Source organism: Pristis pectinata, chromosome 1 (assembly GCF_009764475.1).
Source record: "Pristis pectinata isolate sPriPec2 chromosome 1, sPriPec2.1.pri, whole genome shotgun sequence".
Taxonomy (NCBI): Eukaryota; Metazoa; Chordata; class Chondrichthyes; order Rhinopristiformes; family Pristidae; genus Pristis; species Pristis pectinata.
In genome coordinates this window covers 54,978,848-55,002,602 of record NC_067405.1, presented here as the reverse complement: position 1 = coordinate 55,002,602, position 23,755 = coordinate 54,978,848, and the positions used below count along the sequence as shown (strand labels likewise).

At 39.5% G+C, this 23,755-nt stretch overlaps 1 protein-coding gene across 3 annotated transcripts in view; it reads right to left on the bottom strand.

Annotated features, from left to right (window-relative positions):
- Positions 1-4,225: 4,225 nt before the first annotated feature.
- Positions 4,226-23,755, bottom strand: part of nab1b (NGFI-A binding protein 1b (EGR1 binding protein 1)) — a 33,908-nt gene continuing 14,378 nt past the window's right edge. For 2 of the 3 annotated variants that reach the window (XM_052018851.1, XM_052018869.1), the window contains exons 5-8: positions 21,074-21,193; positions 12,294-12,459; positions 7,970-8,122; positions 4,226-6,382 (exon numbers count right to left, since the gene is read on the bottom strand). In XM_052018851.1, coding sequence (XP_051874811.1) covers positions 6,276-6,382; positions 7,970-8,122; positions 12,294-12,459; positions 21,074-21,193 — 546 coding nt within the window. In that variant the 3' untranslated portion in view covers positions 4,226-6,275. The remainder of the gene's footprint in view (positions 6,383-7,969; positions 8,123-12,293; positions 12,460-21,073; positions 21,194-23,755) is intronic. The other variant, XM_052018861.1, reaches the window with a different exon arrangement.

Genomic DNA, 23,755 nt, shown 5'->3' with positions numbered 1-23,755 from the left:
AAGGTGTAAATGTTGATGCAAGAGAAAAATGAAGAAAATTTGGCATTCTGTCAGATGTCTCTGAGCTTCATTCTTTAATGACTCAGCATGAACATGTATAGTCTTAGGCACCACACCTTATATTGGCTTGGCAGGAGAACCATGCAGGTTCCTCAGCACATTTCAGGGCTCAGAGGAAAGATTACATATATTGAGGTTGTATTCTCCTGTATATTGAAGATCAAATGGAATTTTCATTGTGCCTTTTCGGAATAAGGTAGAAAGCGAGTAGCTACAACCTTGCTCTGCTGGTGGAAGAATATAGCAGAGGGAACCACAGGCTTAGAATTTGTTCCATTGCTTGAAAGGCATGCTGAACCAACTGCGCATGGTGGACCAATGCATGCTTTGTACTTGGGAGACTGCAGCAATATTCTATTGCACACAAGGCCCAAGATTCAGATAAGCCATGGAACAAAGATTGAAATGCAAATCAGGACCTCAGCAGTGTGTCAGACCATCAACGGGGATGCATGAGGGAGGTCACAATTGGTTGCTTGGGTGGGGACGGGTGGATTGTCTGGTTTCTTGGGAAATGACTGGCTGGTGAGTGGTGGGGCAGTAATGCAATCAGCCTGGGGTCCAGTCATAGGCAACCCAAAAGAAGGGGGAGGGGTGTTTGATGGCAAAGGATAAGTAGAAAACTTAAAGAACCAACTTATAGAAGGATCCGTGCACCAGGCCCCACAGCCACTGACCAGCACAGGCTCGACCCCAACTAATTGGGCTGTAATAGGTCTCACCCAACTTACTAAGACTGTTCAATGCCTCTGTGCACGTCAGCACACCACTGGAGGTGAGTATGTCATATGGATGGGGAACCTTGAACAGAGTCATACAACACAGAAACAGGCCCTTTGGCCCATCTATACTAGTTCCATTTACCTTCATTTAGTCTCTAGCCTTCTATGCATTGGCAATTCAAGTGCTTATCACATATTTTGTGAAAACCATGTTATGCTTGGTAAATGCCTTTGTAGAACACAAAAGCATCATATCAGGAGATTTCTGAAAATTAAGGCCAGGAAAGTACTCCTTCAACCTAAGGATGGTAGAAGTGTGTCCACACAAAGTAGTGGGACACGAGATCAATCACTATCTTAAGATCTAGAGTGGATGATATTTTTGCTAGCATAGGGAACTCAAAGAATATGGAACCAAGAGTCACAGAACAAGTGAAATTAATGGAGAGGAGGAAAAATCATCTCAATAGCTACAGTAATGTAACCAGGAATAGTAAACAGGTTGGAGATACAAGAGAGACTGCAGGTGTTGAAAATCTGGACCAACACACACAAAATGCTGGAGGAACTCAGTAGGTCAGGCAGCATCTATGGAGGGAAATGAATGGTCAACGTGTCGAGCTGAGACCCTTCATCAGGACTGATGCTGCCTTACATAGTAAACGGGATGATGGCCCATGTATCAGAGACCAAATCAATGCATCAAGGGAATCCTGCAATAACAGCCCAATGTCCCTCACCTAATATCTTCATCAATGGTGACCAGAAGTGGGAATGTTTACTTTCAAAACCACAGTTCCTTTCACAACATATCTGACTATGAAGCAAATTATACTGGCTACACCATCTTGGATTAAATGTCACGAACCAGCAACAAAAGAAACACATCGAGTCATGTATAAGTGTTAAAAACTATTTTATTAATAACTATGATACCAAGGAAAATAAAAGTAAAAAATGTTAGAATGTTAGAAGTAAAAATGGTAGATCTTAAACATTAACCCCAAAAACTAAACTTGAAGAGTGTGGTAAATTCCCCAAACTCCCAAGTCCAGTAGTTCTCAAAGTTCAGTTCAGCAAGCTGTAAGGTGAAACGTGAGCAAAGGCTTCTTCAACAACCACCATTGACTGAAGACAAAACGTAGAGAGAAAAGAGAGTAATTATGAAATCCAAATGTTCCACGATGGAACCCATAGGACATGTCTACTCAGCAGTGACTACTCCACGGCTTTGTTCTGAAGCATCTGCCACCCCGAAAAGCACTTGAATTGTGGCTGTCCGCACAAATACCAGTTTCCTACTACAGGTTAACGACAAAGTGGACTCCACCGGATTATTCCAAAAATCCATACGTGGATTGTAGTGACAGGCACAGTTATTGTTTTTCATCCATCGATACAGACCAGCAGGCTGGTGTCTCTCTCTCTCTCCTCCTAACTGCTCCAAAAATGTCATTACATCCTAATCTTCTGTTGTCGTCATCATGCCACACACACACACTACTGTGCTCTATCTTAAAGAGACAGTCACCAATAGTAACCTAGTCCGTAACATAAACCAGATGGCAGGTAACATTTTGTATCCCATAGATTCCAGCCATAAATCTGAACTGAAATACTACGGGATGAAGTCATGCAAAATACTGCTGATGCCAGAAATCTAGAAAGAATATTCAGTGGTTTCACATTCTTAATCAGGTCAAGCCGCACTTGTGGAAAGAGAAACAAGGGTTAACATCTTAGATCAGTAGTCTTTTATTAGTGATCAGAAGTCATTGACTACTAGAGATGCCCATAAAGGAAGCTCAACATCATGCAGGACAGAATAATTCATAACATCAGTACCTCTGCCAATCAACTCAATACCCATTTGCTTTAAAATCAGCAGCTGGTAATTAAACGTGCATTATTTATATAATCTACATCTGCTATTTGGCTTCAATACCACTTCCCTGCCACATAAATCTCTACCACAAAGGGGAAAGAGATGTAATCAAGGAAATCTTACTTCCATAAACCACTCAAGGTCATGCACCACTTAACTTGAAAGTGTATTGCCATTCCTTCACTATATACTGGAATTCCCTATCTAACATCATCATGAGTGGTGGACCAACTCATTATTAACTTAGGGCAACTAGGATGGAGCAATAAATGCAATCTTGCCAGTACCATTGACAAGCAAAGGAAAAATTAAGTACAAGGCTATTGCAGTTGTTAGGCCATTTTCGTGGATATGGATCAGTCAGCAAAACTCATAACAAGAAATAAATAGGTCTGGGTTTATTTTTATGAAGGGGTACATCGGTTAATTACTGTATCATTTTCAAGGTTGTACAGACCAAGTTGCATTTTCAGCCCTGTATCAAAATCTGTGTCTGTGCCAAAGCCTTTAACATCTTTTCCCCAGTCTAGAGTTTCTGATCTTATGGAGTCTTGGGCTGTAACACATAGCCTAATATTGCAGCAACATATCTGCACAATTGCATGTGCAAATGCACTGTACTAATAAACAATCTCACAGAGACACATGCCATATATAGGTGTTTGGCCCTTTGCTCATGCAGGTGGCCCTTCATTGCTTGAAAACCTCTTTGTAAAATTGACTTACACACAGCACAAGAATTCCCCATTCAGTAATCTTGCCTGAACCTCGTATCCAATCGTGTGGCAGTGTTCAGGACAAGCAACACACCAGTCAGTTCAATGAAATGTTCAATACTGGCACAAATCAGAAATGTATAATCATTGTCAGCACTACTTACATCAGTTTGAATCAGCATAATATATACAAGGCAGGGAAAAGGAATGTTCAAGTATTAAAGGAGCTATTGAGCTACGAGTTGCTCAGGTATACGTACATGTTCACACTCCTGATGAGTAATGGTTCTAAAAGCTGGGTATACTTTCAGCTAAAATTATAAATTTATCATGGTGTAAGATTGTTCATGCAAGTTTTGACACTGACTGGATAAAAGGATGCACTTGCAGAATGATCAGCAAAGCATCAGTAAAAATTTAAAGCCTCAAGCCCTAATTAGATTCATGTTATTCAGTGGTCCTGATCATTGGACAATATCTAGATATGTTGGTGAATAGTTTTTATTTTATATGCACCCCCTCTTAGATGGTTGGCTTTTGATTTTTCTTAGGTTATCTATTAGGTACACATTACAGTTAAAAGATCTTAAATTCAGCATTGAAGTGCTTATCTTATTCAGAAAGACCACACGGAGTTAGGATTGACAAACATCATAATGGAGCCATGTTCCCATCTGAAGAGTGGATTAAGATACATTTCCAGCATGGAGAGTGCTTTGCATCAGATTCAATCATTGCCAGTTGCTGTAATGTACTGCCAATAAAGACTTTAAATGTTCCACAATTATAGTTCAGGCAGGATTTGAGAAATTTCAGAAGAATATAAACCATGGACAGCAAATCAGAACTCCAAAAATATATTTTAATGTTTATATTACAAATTAAATACATTAGTGTTTATCCAAAACATCTTATGCTGTATTTTCAGACCACTCAGAATAATTAACACTGGCCCATTTGTCAATTAAGTAACAATTTCAGTACAGTACAGACCATTAGAACACTAGCTATTCTCCCAGATATCCTTGGACCCTTGTAATGTTCATTAAATTGAATTCCAAAAGGAAACAATAAAATTAGCACAACATATTACTGATTATATTAGAGTATGTGTACTGTTGATCATCACTTTACAGTTGCTAAAGGGTTATGAGGGAGACAGTTTAAAATTATGTTCTAACATACTACTGGCTAACAATCAAGACATTATAGTAACATCAGTACATTACAGGTCGAAATTCACAAGAACATTTCATGGCAACAATGTACAACAGTTTTTAAATTAATTGAATTGTACCACAGGGAATTGCTTTCAATCCCCTTTTAGCTAATCTGCCACTATAACTCTACAGCTATTCTCCAGTTAACTATGGATAATACAAAATGATACTCAAGTTTGGCTAAAATGTAATAATCAGCTACCAGGTTGTTTATTACATGTTATGAACACAAATGTACTATCAGCTGTTCGAATCAAATGCATTAAATCAGCATTGTGTGTCATTATTGCATTTTTTTCCCCTCCCTGGTGTGTCTTCTCCTCAATGCTACTTTTATATTGATTATTGATTAGTCTGTAGCAAAAATAATATGGCACTTTGACTGCCTGCACAGATTAAAATATCTGTGCTTTCTAAATTTTCCACAACCAAAATGCAACATGATGTTTAACATTGAACTAAAAGTAGAAAGAAAGGTTTTTAAAAAAAACATGTTCCACAAATCTTTAATGCAGTCCAAATCAGAGCATTATTTCTGCTAATTTCAATAAGAAAGTTGCAAACATAGTGCTCTTGACTAAAGTTTTTGTTTACCATTAACTCTCCCTGGCCAGTTCTCATCAGATCTGCAGATGGCTGGAGTTTCAAATAAAAACCAAGGTGTGGCAAGTTTTTAAAAAACGATTAATAGTATAAATCACACAGTAACAAAAGTAAAAAAAAATTATAAAAGATTGATGGATAATGTATAGGAACATATGCTAAAAAATGTTCTCCTCAATAGAAAAATGGCATGTTTAATATCCTCTCACAATCTGCCCTTTTCCTCTATTCAGGGATGTAAAAATTTTCTTATGTCTGGCCTGCAAACTAATTAAATAAAAATGGAGCCTGCTAACATTTGTTGTATTTTAGTCAAACATTTGCACTGCTTCTAATACATGGAAATAACTTTCAACAGGTGTGCATGAAATGCACAGTAACATTCAGACCTGCTTTCAAACATCAGTTTCTTCCTCTCTCGATACATTGCAAGGTTGAACAGTTGTGCTTACGCTGTGGCCTATTTTGGTTCACCTCAACTACACTAATTCAGCAAAACTTGTGCTTGATTGAATTCTATCCCACATGCCTTATTGATGATAAATGAACATGTCAAATATATATAATTACAGTACTTTGTATAAGCATTGACATTACATGCATACATCACATCACTTTGGATCAAAGTAAAAAAATACAATGAGCAGGAAGGTTTCATTAAGCTAAACTAGACTAGATTCTAGACAAAAGCAATGCATCATCTATCTCTTAAGCCAGTGTAGTTTAAAAAGGTGATGTATTGTTTATTACCTAGTTTCAACACTGTGATCCATTTTCACTAGAGTTTGCTTTTCTTAGTGATTTTTCTAAAAATGTTAAATAGGTTAGTTTTCAGGAGTTGATTCACTACTCAAACAAGCTGTAGTACTCAATGAACACAGCCAACAATGAAGTAACAGTTCAGAAATTATTCAGTTTTCTACTGAACTAACAAACCATTGTCCACAGCAACTGTGACAAAACAAAAAAAACCACAATAATGGAACAGATACGAGGCAACACTGGTCTTTAAGGCTTTGGTTACGGTACTTGCTGATGCCATTTTGAGAAAGGCAGATTTGGGAAAAGGCTATCTAATATCTTCAGGCTCTATTTTTATAGGTTTCAATGTTTCATTCTTCTTCTCTGTATGATTTAGAATCGTCTGACAGAACTCCTTCAATGTGCCTATGTTTTCTGTCACAGAAACAAAAACTATTTTAGTAATCCAGAGATAGATAAACACTGATCATAGTATGCATTTCATAGAGAAAATGGAGTTTGCTACCACTACCATTATCTTTGTAGACATAGTGATTGTAGGTTTTACCCATAAACTGACATTTAGATCTGTTGTGGTTTTACCACATTTAAAAACTCCCTTCTTTCTCCCCCTCACACCACAAGTTATAGAAAGTACATAAAATTCTACAGTAACATGAACTGCTTATGCCATTATTTCTAGAAATGCTAATAAAATGAGCCAGGTCTCAACTATGGAACATGTGATCAATTTAAATTAGTATCAGGTAACTTAGATCACAATATGTAAAATGCTTCATTTCTGACAAGATTAATGAAAATGCTGAAAATTGCAGTTACAGGTGACCCCCACATTATGGCCTTTTGGATTACAGAAATTTGCCCTCATGGCTTTCACAGATCACACTAAAAAAAAATGAGTGATAGAATAAATTTGCTCTCATAGAATCTATATGAAGTACATTGACAATTTTTTAAAAACTCATTTTTTTCACATATACATAATGACACAGCTTTGCATTATGGAAAATCACAATATGAATCATCTTCCAGGAACACAACCCCCTGTTAAGCAGAAGTTGTCTGCATTGGAATTCTTTTGGTATGTTATTACACATTGTCCCCTTTCTGGAATACAATATCCTGTCATATTACTTAAAAGTGGTGCTTTCAACTAGTTCCTGGCTGCTAAATCTAGTTTGTTGAAACCAGTGGACAAACACAGATAGAGAAGTTAATTCAAAAATGCTGCCGACTGGCACATTTCAGGCTGCAGGAGTACGTGCTGAGGGATGCACTGAAGCCGGGTGCAGCCAACACAAGGGCTCAGTGGGGAAGGACAACAGTTTAGGGTTCTTCTGCCACTGGACAGAGAGGGGCAGGGTCAGGCAAGGAAGGCCTTTAAATATTGTAAATATGGGATTGGGGTAGCACCTCAGGGAGCCACACAAGTGGCATCAGTGCTGTGGTTTTTTATAAAAAGGTAACACTAATGATTGATCCATACACGAATGTAAAGGTTTGCACTGTTTTATTGTTGTATATAGTTTTTTTAATGATGAATAAAGTTTATTTTGGAATAAAAGATATTTGCCAGTGTGACTGGGAGGACCACAGTCAGTAATGAGTAATGGTTTTGACCACGTGTCCTATTACGCCTGTACTGCAGTGTTTCTGGTGGTATCACTAGTACCTTAGAATGTTTGTAGGGAAAATAAGATTAGATCTTCGGTCAGATCATCTGCAGAAGTACCCACAAAAGTATGCATTTCTGAACGTCAGGCTGTTTTGCTCCCTGTTCACCTCCAAGTAGTGGCATTGATGAAGGCCTGGGTGTGGGCTGCATCCTTGTAAAGTTAAAGGACTTTACATGCCACACTTATAAAATGCATCCAAGGCATTCTGGTTGCAGTGCGTGATCATGGAGATAGTACTATTGTCCACATTCTAAGTTTTAAAAAACGTGCAAACAGCAAAAATCTACTTTTATCAATAAATGGTCCACATCACCATTTACATTACCTGAGGAGTGTGGCTCTCTTGGATTACTAGAATATAGCCTGCTTAATTCATTGGACACCTGCTTAGCCAGGTGTAGATCTTCTCCAGATACCATTTGCTGCATTATTTGCCTGCTTTGCTGATTAGAGATCCTGAGATTCAGTGGTTTGTCAGCTGAAGAGAAACAATAAACAATGTGGTATGTGATAAATAACTTTGTCTTGTTCTTTACAAACATAAATATAGGAACAAAATAACTGTGGGTGCTGTAAATCTAAAATAAAATTACAAAATAAGATACATCCAGGTTAACCAGCTTCTGTGGACAGAGGAACACCTCATTTTAAGCTTGCATCCCTTCTAATATAGAGTTAATTGCATTCTGAGTTTTTATTAATGTTTAAGAATTTCCAAAACTATTTCTCTTCACGAGGACAAGACAACCTTAAAAAAAATAAAGACGAGAGAGCACAAAATTAAAACCATTCATTCGGGAATGAAATCAGAAAGGTGTTTTCCAAATGAAGGTTAGCAGAAAGCTGGAACTCTTTCCCAAAACAGTCAGCAGACAATTGGAGCTTCTCGGAGACTTTAGTTAGATATAGGTATAAAAGGGATCACAGCATCAGGTAGAATTGAGCTGCAAGTCATTTGTGTGATGTGCAAGTGGCACAGAAGGTTTGAAGACTGAATGTTGCTCATGCTTCTGGAATTAGCATTACAATTCAATGGCTTTTCTTCTGGAGACTTGGGAACCACAGTGACACAGCTAGTAAAGCTGCTACCTCACAGGTCCAATGCTCCTGTGTGGAGTTTGTATGTCCTCCCTGCGTGTGTGCCAATTTCCACCAAGTCCTCTGGTTTCCTCCCGTATTCCAAAAAAAACATGCTGGTTGGTGGGTTAATTATCCATAGTGCGCAGGAGAGTGGTTTAGCTGATGGGAATGTGGGGAGAATAAAATGGGAATTAGTGCAGGATTGGTGGAGATGAATGCTTCACGGTTGGTGCTGACTCAGTGGGCTGTGGGGCTGGTTTCACTGCTGTGAGACTATGACTCCCTACTGAAAAGTCATCAGCCTGAAACACATCATAGACCATTCAATCTATGCTGTTGAACATTTCCAGAATGTTCTGTTTAATTCCAGCATTTTAGGTTATGCAAGTCACACTTGGGCAATTTATTCCCATGGCTTCTGAGTGTCATTCATATCCCACAAATTGTATGCTCTGTTTTAACATGAAGATTCTTATCTTATTTTGCTTCCAACATCACACTGCCACTTGTTATTAAAATCAGTTGCCTCACCTATATAGTCAGCTCATCCAGCCATAACATTGGCTGATTTTTCACCAGCTGAAATAATAGCAGAGTAATAACAATATGGTGGAACACCATCCAACACAATTAATTACGAGGTCCTCCGTCAAATATGTTTCTGCTTGTGGTGAAGGTTCATAGGTGTCAGTGCCAAGATAATACAAGAGCTCATCACCGCCACTCAGTTATCCATTATACCAAATTTACAATTAGTATGAGGGTTTGACTGGCTGACTTGCACAAATTTAGATGCATCTTTCTGAAATTAAAATTCTATGCCTGCAACCATTTCTTTAGTTGATGGCAACATCTATAAAATCTGGTTTGGGGAAGCACAGCGCAATAAAGTACGTGCTATGCAACAGAGCAGAAAGATGTAGGTCATGCTTTTGTATCTCCAGCTGCAACTCAATCACAGTTTTGTGAAGTGCAGACTGAGCAGAAAATTGCTTTTCTACAAGTGAAATGATCCTTTGAAAAGTACATAAGGGGAAAAAAAACCATCAACAAGGTTACCCTTAAACAGAACTTGACAACTATCTACTGAAGTGTCATTAGCATAAAAAAGGGCCTCAAAGAACTGGGGATAGAGGAGAGGAGGAGGATACACCTAGAGGTAGTTAATTGTCCAATATAATGCCTTCAGAATGCATTGAAAAGCTGCAAATATACTTCCAAAGAGACAGGTTTATCTGCAAGACAGCAGACTAACTATATCTGGAGACTATGACTTGTTGCAAAACTGAATGTCCGCAAAACTGTTACATTCTGAAATTCAGGCATGCCACATGAATCACTTGTCCGATAGGATCATAGTATAGCACACACTGACACAAGACAAATGCTTCACATTTATAAATACATAACATCAAACACTCTGGAGAACAACGAGGAGGATATAGCTAGAGAAGGAGATGTGGTGTGCAAAGCCGATGTAGTTATGGATAAAAGAATCCAACATGCATCATGTACACTACAAGTAACTTAGCAGGAAGACTAAATTGCTAGAGGCAGAACCAAACAGGCTTGATTAGGTGACATTGTCATAGTGAGCCAAAGTAAAAGGAGGTCAGAAGCTGGAGGGTGTGCTGAAGATTTTTGCAGTAAAAATGGGCAAATGGAATACACATCCAGAGATAATCAGGCTAATGCTTTAACAAGAAGAAAAAAAGATTCAAAAGTAATAGGGCAAAGGCTCAATGACACTTGCCAACCATTGAGTTACACACAGGCTGCTACTCAATTTGGGAAGGCAGCAAATTATGACCCATAGGTCACTTTTCAACAAAACAAGAATATCAAGAAATGTAAATCAGGATTTGGGCATGGATTTTGGGAATTTTCTGGAGGGAGACACAGAAGGAGAAAGTAGGCCAGGTAAAAAAAATGAGGAAATGCAGCAAAACAAAATGGCATAAGACAATTGCTTTAAAAAGGGATTGGGAGAATTGTAACCTTGAGAAACAACAGCAAGTTTCATAATGAACACAAAAGATCCGTAACAGAGGGACTGCACAGGGACAGTCAGAGGATGGGGAGTCAGGTTTCTATGTTCATTCAAGTAGCAGGAAAATTTGGGGTGGGGCGGTAGTACTATTGAATGGTGTTTAGAACCGAGAGATCCATTCCCCAAGACTTGAATGTCTGTCCAAATCCTGAGTTGATTTGGGTATTAAAAGATCTTGCGTATCAGATTACGAGAGGCAAAGGTACCAGATTCAACAAAATCCACTGGATTAATCAATTCTCTGCCTACTCACTTAAAAGCATGGTCCAATTCAAGCTAAACTTGCACACCAATGGTGGAGGAGTGAGTGTTATGGGTGGTGAATAGGGTGCAAATCAAGTGGGCCGTCTCTTCCTGGAAGGTGTTGAGCTGTTTACATGTGTTTGCGTGTCACTTGCAAAGAGAAAAGGGAGAATATTCCATTACACGGTTGTGTCTTATAGATAATGGTACGGTTACCATCTATAAAACACAACAATGTAAAAGAATATTCTCCTTTTGTCTTTGCAAGTGACACTCCAACACATGTAAACAGCTCAACACCTTCCAAGAAGAGACAGCCCACTTGATTTACACCCTATGCACCGGTCCTAACACTCACTCCTCCACCATTGGTGTACTGTGGCTGCAGTTCGTGCCACCTACAAAATGCACTGCAGCAGTTCACCAAAACCACGATCTCTACCTCTTGGAAGGATAAGGGCAGCAGGTACTTGGGAACACCACCACTAGCAAGTTCCCCTACAAGTCGCACACCATCCCAACTTGCTGTTGGCTCATTGTTGATGGATCAAAATTCTGAAGTCCCCACACAGCATATTCTGGGAGTAGTTAAAGAAGATGGTGCCCCACCTTCTCAAGGGAAATTAATTTGGTGCATTAAAAGGCTGGTCTTGCAAGCAATATCCTTGTCCTAGGTATGAATTTTAAAAATCAACATTGTTCTTGATAAGATTGCTTCCTGCAAGGTCTGGTTATATTGCACAGAGAAATTACTTTAATCCATGTAAACTTAACATTAGTTTCATACTAAACCCAATAAAAAGGACTTTTGTGAAACCACGGGATTCTTGTTAGACAGGTGCTGTGTGTCTGCATACACAAGTATATTCTTTATATTTTGATTTCCAAACCATTGCAAAATAAAACTGTTGCCACAATGAACCTATCCATCACAAACCCTTTTAAAAAAGGCTGGGTCATTTAGAGAACAGACCAAGTCATAATTACACCACAAATTAGAGACTGGATTTGGCCAAATATCAAGTCCACTTTGAAGCTTGATACTGTACAGAATGAGGCATAGCTTGAATACTGTGCCAAAGCTTTAAAGATCTTAAAATATTTATTACTACTGGTGGATTCTGAAGAAAATTACAATAGATTTTTGGTCTAGATCGTTAGTTTGAAATTCAGCACAATCATGTTTTCTATTTTACTGGGGATGTCTGATGTGTCATTTCATTTTAACCAGATGATTTATTATACATGATTGGCATACATGACTTGTATTTTGTACCTGGTCCATCCACATTCTCTGCTGAAGGGCTTCTGGAATTCTGCTCTTCGGAATATTGCCGACAAGCTGCGGCAGACAGATGTCTCTCATCTGTTTGAAACATGTCTTGGCCTGTTTGTTCACGCACAAGCATTATGTATTTAGCCGCTATGGCTTCAAGCTGGACCTGAAAAAAATGCAAAGATACAGTTTAATTAGTGACATCTGGTAGGTAAAAATCACAGGGTAGGCACTTCTCTCTCCATACTAACAGAAACATGAAATGTAAAAGTTTCATGCATGTTTTAATTTGAATGCTATTGAAAGATTACCTGATACTAAAATTAATATTTACAAACACCACATCCTTTATATATTTAGTTTTAACACTGTTCACAATTCCTTGCCTGCATCACCTTGGAAGAAACTATACTAACACTACCTGCCCCACAAGATTCATCAACTACCACCCTACCCTACACACAAACACAGGTATCCCAGGTTTGTTTGTGATGTGCCTGCTACCAATCAGCCTGTACAGCAGTGTCACCTTGCATACCTCCCACCAAGCCATGAACCAACCACCTCTCCAAAGATCAAAGCCTGGGAGGCAGCAGTTTCAACATTAACCCAAAGCCTTTGCTCTGGAAGCCTGTGGATAAGTTATGACACCAGGCTCTACTCACAGTAGAAAATGGACATTTACACCTTGCCTGTTCCAATGCATGAAGTGTAGCATTCAATCAGAAAGAGCCAAGGATATAGCAGGGCCCATTGCTATAGTCAAAATTCCCTTGTAGACCATGAGGAGCCTTGGTCTCATCAACCACATGGACTTCTTTTTTTTCAAGAAAGAATGGGGCTTCCTGAATCCTCTGTTCCTCCAGGTTGATGTGGATCTTTTAAGACAGGGATCCAACGGGCCGCGCACTGTACCAGGAAGGTGCTCACCAGCGAGGAGGAGTCAAGGATCCAGTGAATTCACCATTTCCTACTCAGTGGAAAACCAAGGAGGGAAACTGGTCAAAAGATTTAAATTAAAGTGGGATGGAAAAATAATGAAGCTTCCTGCAGAGAACCCCAGTCCTTTCATTTGTTTGCACGTGGCCTGTATCCCAATCTCAGGTATTTTTTCTGCAAGTATACTTGCATAGAGATAGCACTTGATTGAAGGGTTGTCATCGTGCATGAGTATCACGTAAACTGATTAAAAGCAAGAGGAAGGTAGCAGCAGCACCCCTTACACACATTAACGATCACACATGCGCAATGGAACCAATTCATTTTAGTGGACAAGAGGCGGCACAGTCTCACTGTTTTTCCATTGCTTTTATAATATAAAATCATAGGTACATAATTAATTAGTTTCAACCAAAATGATTTGCATAATGTAAAATGTGTATTGCAAAATATAAACCATTAAATAACCAAATACATTTTAAATGTTTTCAGAAGGGAGGCATTTCCTACCCTGAGTGCACAACACTCTTTGATACACTTCTTTTCATGGAAGGACTTGCTGGTAAAAAGCAACTAATACCATTAAAAAGGTAGTAATAATATTGCTGTTAAAAAAAATCTACTCCATTGAGGAGCCGTTCAGTCAATTCCTACATTTCACTCAAAGTCCCTTTGAAACTTTTCATTTACAAATTTTAATTAGAAAAAAGTGCCGTCCAAAAAGAAAGGTTGAAAATAAATGTTTTAAAAATGTTTAAATATGTCACAGTAACGATGAGATGTATATCATCCTTGAATCTTTTTGTACCTACTCCTCCTGGCTACATTCATATTTAAATACTTATCTATAGACCTGTGGGCAGCTAGTACTGGCACCTGATGTGTAACAACAAACCAGTACTGCAATCAAACCAACATGATTTTAATGCAGGGCAGACCGAGATAAATCACTTGAATTGATTTTGATTACAAATATATCCAATTATCTTAATCAGGGTTTTCCCACTGTCGCACAATCAGACATATTTGGATTACAGTTACATAACTCATCCTGATATTATTAGGTGGAAAAAGTTCACTAATTAATCTCAGTTCTACTGTTTGGGCTAAATCATTCAACTGGACACCCGCCTGTAACTATCGTACATTACAGAGGGAATGCGTTCCTAGAAAACTGTCCATATCACGATTTTCTGTAATAAACCCTTGACAAAAATTGACAAAATATGTTGTTAGTTTTATGTCTTGTTTTTTTTAAATTTAGTTATTTTTTCCCCTCAAATTCCATAAGAGTGAACTTTTATTCTGTCTCTCAAAATTGTTTGGTAATGATTTGTGAACTCGGTAATGGTGAATTTCTGTTACTCGAACTGCTGTAACATGAGTACACTGTACTAACAGTTTGTGGCTAAAGCACACTCCATTGACTTTTTAAACCAACCAACTTGCTAAATTTGACTCTGCTTACTCATCAGCAGTGGGGACAGTCTCACAACCAGTCCCAACATTCACTAATGTGTAATGCTTGGTTTTCTGACTGACAGGAAAACCCCAAGAGAATTTACTCAGCTGCCTTTTTTTTGGAATATGGATTGGCCTCATTCTCACCCGAACTTCAAATAAAAACACTAGACACACAGACTTTTGTGTGTCAATCACCTGGGAAGAAGGGTACAAAGAAAGAATCCATCTCATGGCCTAATCATCCCCTCAAAAGCAACAGCATTTCTCTCAAACCACACGAGACCAAAACTCACCACCCACCCCACAGCCCCACCAACCAGCACTCCTCTCCCACGCCCGACTATCAACCCACTCCTATTACCTTAATCTCTCCTACCTCCCCCCATCCTCACTGTCCGGCCATTTCTGGACCTCCCTTCCACCTCCCCTATCTTTCTGCCACCTCTGGGCTTTCTCTCCACCTCCACTCCCCAGACTACTTCCAGACCTCCTGTGTTTCCACCCCTCCAGGATTTCCCCTCCACCTGCCTCCCCTTCTTCACTTCCTCAGGACTTCCCCTCTATCCCCACTAGCTCAGGAATTTCCCTACATGGTCCACACTCCTGCATCACCTCAGGACTTCCCCTCCACATGCCCTCCTCCCCTGCCGCCTCAGGACTTCCCCTCTATTACCCCCGTCCCACATTAGAACCTCACTCTCTACATCCCTCCAGAGGTGTCGCACATACACATATAATCACACATTAAGCACGTGCAGACACAATTTAACACCCCCGACACACACACACGTCTCTCCCTTCTGTTATCCGCCCATCAGTCTCTACAAATGTGCCCTTCCCCCAGCTGCCTTCTTCAATGTCCCTTCTTCTCAGCTCTCTCCCCTCACTGTCCTCTCTGAGCCCCTTCCTTTTTGCTTCTCCTCTCAATTCCCCTACTCCCCACTACCACCCCCTTACAATCCACACCCAACCCCTACTTCCCCCGCCTTCAGCTGCTAGCGACAATGTTTGTCAATGTTCCCAGTATCTAATCCTTGTGCATCACAATCTATTAAGGCCATGTAATCACTGGTATCAGTCTCTACTTAGCCAGTCCCCTTGGTTTTGAGGATGATTTACTTCGACTCTGGTTCTGTCAGTTTTGAGGTGAGATGGGGGCAAGAGGTCAACATGGGAACTGCATATTATCCCATGGATGGGGCAAGTGGTTGTAGAGAGACACATCACAGAAACAGGCCCTTCAGCTCAATGAGTCCTCACCACCCATTTACACTAAATCCTATGTTAAACCCATTTTGTTTTTTTATATATATATTCTCCACATTCTCAACAACTCTACCCAGATTCTATCACTCACCTACACACTAGGAGGAACCTGCAGTGACCAATTAACCTGGCTAACCTGCACATTCTTGGGATTTGGGAAGAAACCAGAGCACAGGGAGAATGTGCAAACATAAACATCACCTGAGGTCAGGATTGAACACAGGTATCTGGCACTAGGAGGCAGCAGCTCTACTAGTTGCATCACTGTGCCACCCTGGGTTGTTGGTGGTTAACAGGACAGGTGGGTGGTTAGCTTGTGCTTTGCAGGGCCTGTGTGATTGAGGTTCATAACACCACCCCGAATATTCCTTCTCCACTTTCAATGGTCATGGGCCAGAGATTTCCATGAGTCAGTGAGGATGTTGCATTTCTTCAAGGAAACTGAGCAATTCCTCAAATCCTTTCCTCTGTTCACCTTGTAGTTTCTTCCCATTTCAATTACAGTATACCAGTTTGGGGAAAAAAGACAGAATTCTTCACTGTAAGGTCTTGATTGATAGGATAGCTCAAGCTCAAACCAAAGTGTTAGTTGCATTGTGAGGGAAGAACACAGATTCCACGGTTTTCTCCAAGAGAGCAGAGTGCAAGAAACTTAGATGCAAGGAATGCTTGAGGACAAAGCAATTAGATTCAAGCAGGCAATCCAAGGCAGTTTAAGCCAAAGGTTAAAACTTGCATCCACTGTTGATTAATGTAACTTTTTTTTCCCAGTTGTGGCATTTCTGTATGATAAAGGAAGCAACAGATTGTAATGCATCACACACTAGACGTATCATTGTGCCATCAGCAGCCTAAAGGTATGACTCATCTGAATCATTAGCAGAGTGTGACATTTTAAATATCAGCCAAGCAGATTCTCATACACTTATTAAATGCAGCATGATTAGTTACTAACAGAGGAAATGGATCAAGGGTAGCCAGAGGACCAGAAGTACATCACTGTGAACATCAGAGCTACTTGGTACAGAATCATCTCCAACTGGTAAACCTCATTTTCTACATCAGCTAGAAATGTCCTACGCAACATGGAGCAAAGCAAACTTTCCGTCTTCAGCCAACCTATCTGTAACGCAAGGTGAGATAAATCCAAAGCCCAATTTTCTTTGTTACCTAGTTGGCTAGTGACCCACCTAAATCATGTGCTTGCATTAATACACAGAATAACCTCAACCATACTCTTGTGAAGAAAATGAGAAGGAAGTATTACCCAGTTTATACTTCTGGTGGGGCAAGTGGTTCAACTTGTCATGCACTGACTGATATAGAAAATATAGACCACTTCAGTCAGGGATAACAGTTTTCCAAAAACTGCCACGAAGAACTGACTAACACTTATAACAGTGTGCATGTAGTGGAGGAGAAATGAGAAAGTCAAAATATATTGTTATTCAAATACTAGAAATGAGCTATTGTTTCAGGATTAACAATGTGATGAAATAGTTGGTGGGATCAAAATAGAAATGTATGGAAACAAGTAACTGCATTTAGCAGAACCAGTATATAGTTGTGATTTTATTTCTTTTTTTTAAATGCAGCTTTCCTTGAGTTTTGAAGCTGTTCACCCATCTTAGATCATTGGGGTCATGCAAAACACATCCATAGAATGTAGCTATCCTAAAGCTAAAGAATGCTGAAGCAGTTACAAGCTTCCTAAAGGGCACAACTTGCCCATCTCCCAGACATTGAGGAAGAAAATGGATAGGGTCTTTGTGGATATTAATAACAGGCCAATGTCCCTGTTGATATAGCCAAGGGAGAAAAGCTGGTCCCTTGGAATAATGACAGAAAGGTCATCTGCAGGGCAGTTTATTTACAGCAACTGAAATAAGTTTTTTTAAAAACCAATTACATAGGATTTTGGAATTTTACTAATGCACTGGGGATTATATTCCAGGATTCCTTGTTTAACAGCAAATGCATAAATGTGGGAAAATTGTGTCTGCATGCACATACGGCATACCCTTAAAGTGCTGCCAATCCAGTATGTGCATAATTCAGATTTATCTCAAGAGTTTTGTTTGACACCACTCTACAGAGCACCAAACTTCTCCAATTTGGCTTGTATACTTTAAATATGGGTGGGGAATGGTATACTGTCAATATAGATACTTTATCAATGCCTGTTTTTGGGGAGCATCAATTTCCCTCACTTACTCAAATCCAGCTTTCTTATCTCAGCAGTAAATTAAACTGTCTTCGTTGCTGCAATAAAGGCAAGATTTGGCACTGTACATTCAAACAGCTTTGCCATAATCTGAACTAAACAAACGGAAACATAAATAGAACAGCAGAAGCCCATGTCCTGGAAAGCAACCTGTACTGAAACTGTCATAAGTCAAATATAATTCTTAATAAACTCATGTTGATTGGTACCACACTTATGGTTTCACTTCACTGGAAAAATATGTATGAAATTTATGTTATTGGATGCAATTCACACCCTTGAAAAAAATCAACAGAAAGTTGCAGATACTGGAAATCTAAAACAAAAACAGAAAATGACGAAAATACTCAGTAGGTCCGGCGGCATCTGTGGGAAGAGAAACAGCGTTAATGTTTCAGGTCGGAGACCCTTTGTCAGAATTCTTTTGATAAAGGGTCTCTGACCTGAAACGTTAACGCTGTTTCTCTTCCCACAGTTGCTGCCCGACCTACTGAGTATTTTCAATGTTTTCAGTTTTTGTTTAAGCAATTCACTCCCTTAACCAACTAGATTGATAACAGCAATATAGAGCATATACAAGGCTCTCAAACTGAGCCCAATGTTCAACATTCCCATTCTGGTCTTGTGTGCATCTCCATCATACAAACTTCATACAAGGTGTAAATTTGAAACAGTTTTGCCTGAGCTACTTTAAATTTATTATTACTTCAAACACTCACTCTCAGTGTCCATTTCTGCTTGTGTAATTAGATATTTTTCTTTCTTTTTGCTGGATGAAGGAAGTCAGTGAAGACTAAATTAAGAACTAACATTGATCTCTGCTATATCTATATACCTTTCACAAAATTCTGCATAATGCACAGATGAACGGCACATTCCACTTGTATACTATGGAAGCATCAGTGAAAAGCCATAAAATTCACAATATCACAAAAATGTGTGGACAATACAAGTGGACACCATCACTCAAGCAGGTATCCAGAACATGAACTGTAACTGTGTTAGACATAAAACTTGGTGTAAGCACTTCAAAAAATACAGATTGAAATCAATATATGTTATACAAGTCTCAAGACAAATGATATAAACTTTAATTAAAACTCAAACTATTCTGAAAATGCATCCAATTCCTGCAGAAACTATTTGCCATTCATATTTCATTGAGATGCTATTTCTCCAGTTGTTTAGCAAGATGAACATCTTAAGTAAAATTTTCATAAAATAGAGCATTTCTGGAAATCTTTAACAAAGAAGTATGAACCAGGAGAGTTAAAAAAACATGATATTTCAACACAGAAGGAGTCTATTCAGGCCATCATGTCCCTGCTGTTCCCATTTCCCCTTTATTTCCCTGCAGCCCTGCTACTTCATTTTCTGTCACCTGTTTGTCAACTCCTCTTTGATTATTCTGCCACTTACCGACACTCAAGGTAATTTACTGTTGCCAATTCACCTACAAACATGTCTTAGGAACATGGGAGGAAACCCACGTGGTCACGGAGAACATGGAAACTCCACACAGGCAGCACCCAGGGTAGGGATCGAAGCCAGGTTCCTGGAGCTGAGAGATAGCAGTGCTAATTGTTGCTCTACTTGGCGACCCTTTGGAAATGGTTTCTCTTTATCATGAGGCTAACTAATTCTTGACTTTCACTGTTTAAAATTCTACAGCTGGTGCCATCTGGGGAAATAAATCTCTTATCCACAGGGTGATATTAAAAATATGCTACCGCACATGTGGGTTTACCAAAGGATTAATAACCAGCCAGTAATAGGTCTTAAGCACTGCTGCTCAAATGATATTCCAGTTTAGCTTCCTCCACTTTTGTATTCCTTATGCTTTCTCCATTTTCCTTATCTTTCAAAGCACCTCCACGTGAAGTGAGGAGCCTTGGTGTAAACAAAGACCTTAATCTTTCCAATGGTGAATAATGATAACATTATACTGCACTACATATGGTCATAAAGTGTTCATATGCACCACACAACTAGCATGGTATTCTGAGAGTATAAGATACATCCTTCACTGAAGTATGGTTGGCAAGTGAACAAAATCGGAGATTTTCCACACTGCCATGTGATTCACTTGGAGGAAAAAAAATGATATCTGTAGCCTATGCACTTGAAAAGCAACAAGGCTGAAGAACTTATTTGCCTTGTGAAATTATATCTCATCAACCATGTATAAAGTTGAAAGTTACACTTTATAAGAGCCAAAAGGTATGCTTCGAGAGCTACCCATTTGCCGTAAGCACGACACTGAAGTACTGGAAGAGAGGCCGATTCATAATGCAACCAATTAAAAAATAATAATGACACTTGAACATTTAAACTTCGAGAATATACATGTCATTATGCCAGGCAACATAAATCCCTGCTCAACTCGTGGGTTATTTGGGCAAAGCTGGTTAATGATTCCTTTTTTCTTCCAAAAATTCAGATTCTAACCATTACAGTGCATGTGCTTCAACAGGAGCAATAGCAAGGCACCTTGTGCAGAAATCACCATTCCCACCATGGGAACAGTTCTACTTACATATTATTCAGCCCCACAATGAGATGCACGATATTTGTCGAAAAACCTTGCCATCATGATGAGGTAAACAAGTGTCTTAGATGTCTAAATAAAAAAAACTGAAACCAAAACTTGTGGTTTGCACCATTAAGGTCAAGTTCGCTCACTGCCTGCAGAGGCAGTGCAGTAGCTTCAAACCGTATGAGGGAGGGCTTAACAAGCAAATCGAACTTGAAGGCTTTGTAATCACTTTCATGTTCCAAATGACAGCATTCGTGACATTTAGGAATAGAAAAGAAAGCTTTTAGTTGTGTTTTATATGGAAGTCAGCTTAGAACCTTCAACATTGTATGCGATTTTCTAATTTTGTACCTGAATATGACGAACCATGGCATCATCACCTTTCATCTTGGCAAGAGCCATTTGCTCCTTTAATCCCTCTTGTCTCTGTTGTAAAATCTGTAGCGATTCTTGAATGTGAATAGAAGCATCCTGCAAAAAATGCAGTCAGTTAAATATTTCATTATAAAAAATTTTCATGTCAGCCAACTATCAATGGAGCAGACTTGAAGGGCCGAATGGTCTAATTCTGCTCCTATGTCTTATGGTCCATAGACTTCAGTAAACACAACATGACAAATTTGGCACAAGGAATAATAGCAAGGCCGACACTACTAATTGTTACTACAGAGCAAGTCAGATAGTAACTTCTGTCCTCTCTACATATTCAATGAGCAAGCTTTGGAATGGGTCTTTCCCTCCACACACAACATTATACTCAAGTCAGCATTAAAATACACAAAGGACACAGGGCCAGATCATGCTGACAGCCAGCTAGTGATTCCACAAACAGCAGCACATTCTGGATTTCTGCACCTGTGGAGTACAGTTTAAAGCATGCTGGAGGTCAGGTGTGAGTGCATCTGACCTGCACCATGGGACACTATAGAATCTGCAGTATCCTTCGTGGAGGAGCCAGATACACCTCATAGCTGGCCCCTCAGCTTTATGCCAGTCACAGCTGATGCATCCAGCTTAGGCCCATTCATTTCAATGGGGGTCAGCAACTTCCATTAAAAACAGGTTTAGTTATTTCAGGACATATTTATATTTTAATTAACAGTAACTTGTTGGATAAATTCAGTAAATTTAAAAAAGAATTTACAGTTATCAATTAATTCCAACTTTTTTGAAATGTTTCTCACTATCAGAGACATTTGAGAATAGTGAAGCAGTTTGTGTGGACAGTCAAAAGCCAACAGGGCTGTGCTGGGGGCAGCACCCCAAGATGTGCTGTATAAAGGCCTGCTCTGCTTACATGATGGGCAATGAACTGAGACTGTAAGATTCTTAGGAACCACATGACTTCAAAAGTCATGAGTCACTGAGGTATGTGCAGGTGGTGGGTCGAATCAAACATATCTGACCCAGGTTGCATTACTTACCCATTACATGTATCAGATATGCTGGTTAAATCAGGCATATATTTAGCGGGATAGCCCTCAACTGCTGCCAAATATCTCTCTGGCCCATAAAACTCAATTTTACAGATGCGGTCTCATCTTATCAAAATTCAATTATAGCTAGAAATTTAATGTAAAGTTTAACTTTTTTTAACCCTCATCTCTTATCACTTACAATTCTATCTTTTGTTTCCTCTTATTCTTTCATATTCAGAACAATTTTTTTTATACATTTCATTACTCTGATGCAAACCTTCCAGCCTAGGTTACCTGCTAGAGTGAGGATACTTTATTTGGACTAATTAAAAAGACATGCTGCTGACTGCCTGGCTTACTCATATATCGTTGATCCTCTGCATGGGGCAGCATACCAAAAAGATCTCTAGTAATAAAGATGCAGCTTAAAAACCCACGGAAAATCTGTGGGCAGCTGCACGCATAACTTTTAATAAACACCATTCATTCACCACTGACCACAAAAATCTGGGGCAATTTGCAGTACTTCTATAGTGTAGGGTACCTTTAAGAATAGGTTTGAATCAAATTCTGATAAATTGTTGTACCCAGGCACTGCAGTTCAGTGAGAGTTACTGCCTCAATAAAGGATTGAAATTTCGTTCTGGTTCCACCTTACGCTGATTGCCTATGCTCATAGCAACTTAAGAGAAACAGCACACCCAACATATAGCACAACTGAGAAATGCACTGCATGCTGAAGAATTTTTAAAGAATCAGCTCGATAAAAAGAAAGTCTGCAATATTTTTTCTCAGGATGAAGATCTGCAAAATTAATGCTGCACAACAAACAGTCCAATGGTCACACCCAACACATCATCAGCCAATATTAGGCAGTGTGCAAACTGCCTGCATTTAACAGCAGCAACATCCTGGGTTGGGCTAGAGAGCCCCTATTGTACTGTGAGGTCTTGCAGCAAGTGACAAGCCCCACCCTTAAAAACATACTGACAGTCATAGAACATAAAACATAGTACAGCACAGAACAGGCCCTTCGGCCCACAATGTTGTGCCGATATAGCTAATCCCTCCTACCTACAGAAATGCCCATATCCCCCTATTTTCCTTTCATTCATGTGCCCATCCAAGCCCCTCTTAAAAGCCCACAATGACTTTGCGCCCACCACTCTATCAGGCAACGCATTCCAGGCATCCACCACTCTCTCAGTTAAAAAAAAAGTACCCCTCAAGTCTGTTCTGAAAGAACACCCTCTCACCTTAAATGCATGCCCTCTGGTATTGGATCACTCAGTAATGGGAAAAAGATATTGCTTGTCCACCCTATCTATGCCCCTCATAATCTTATACACTTCCAACAGATCACTCCTTAGCCTCTGCTGCTCCAGAGAAAAGAGCCCAAGTTTGTCCAGCCTCTCCTGATAGCACATGCCCTCTAATCCAGGCAGCATCCTAGTACACCTCCTCTGCACCCTCTCCAAAGCCTCGATATCCTTCCTACAGTGAGGTGACCAGAATTGCATGCAATTCTCTAAATGCGGCCTGACTAGAGTTCTATAGAGTTCCCTAGACTCAGTGGCTGTCAGAGAAGTCAGAAGTTCCAAATGTCTGACATTCA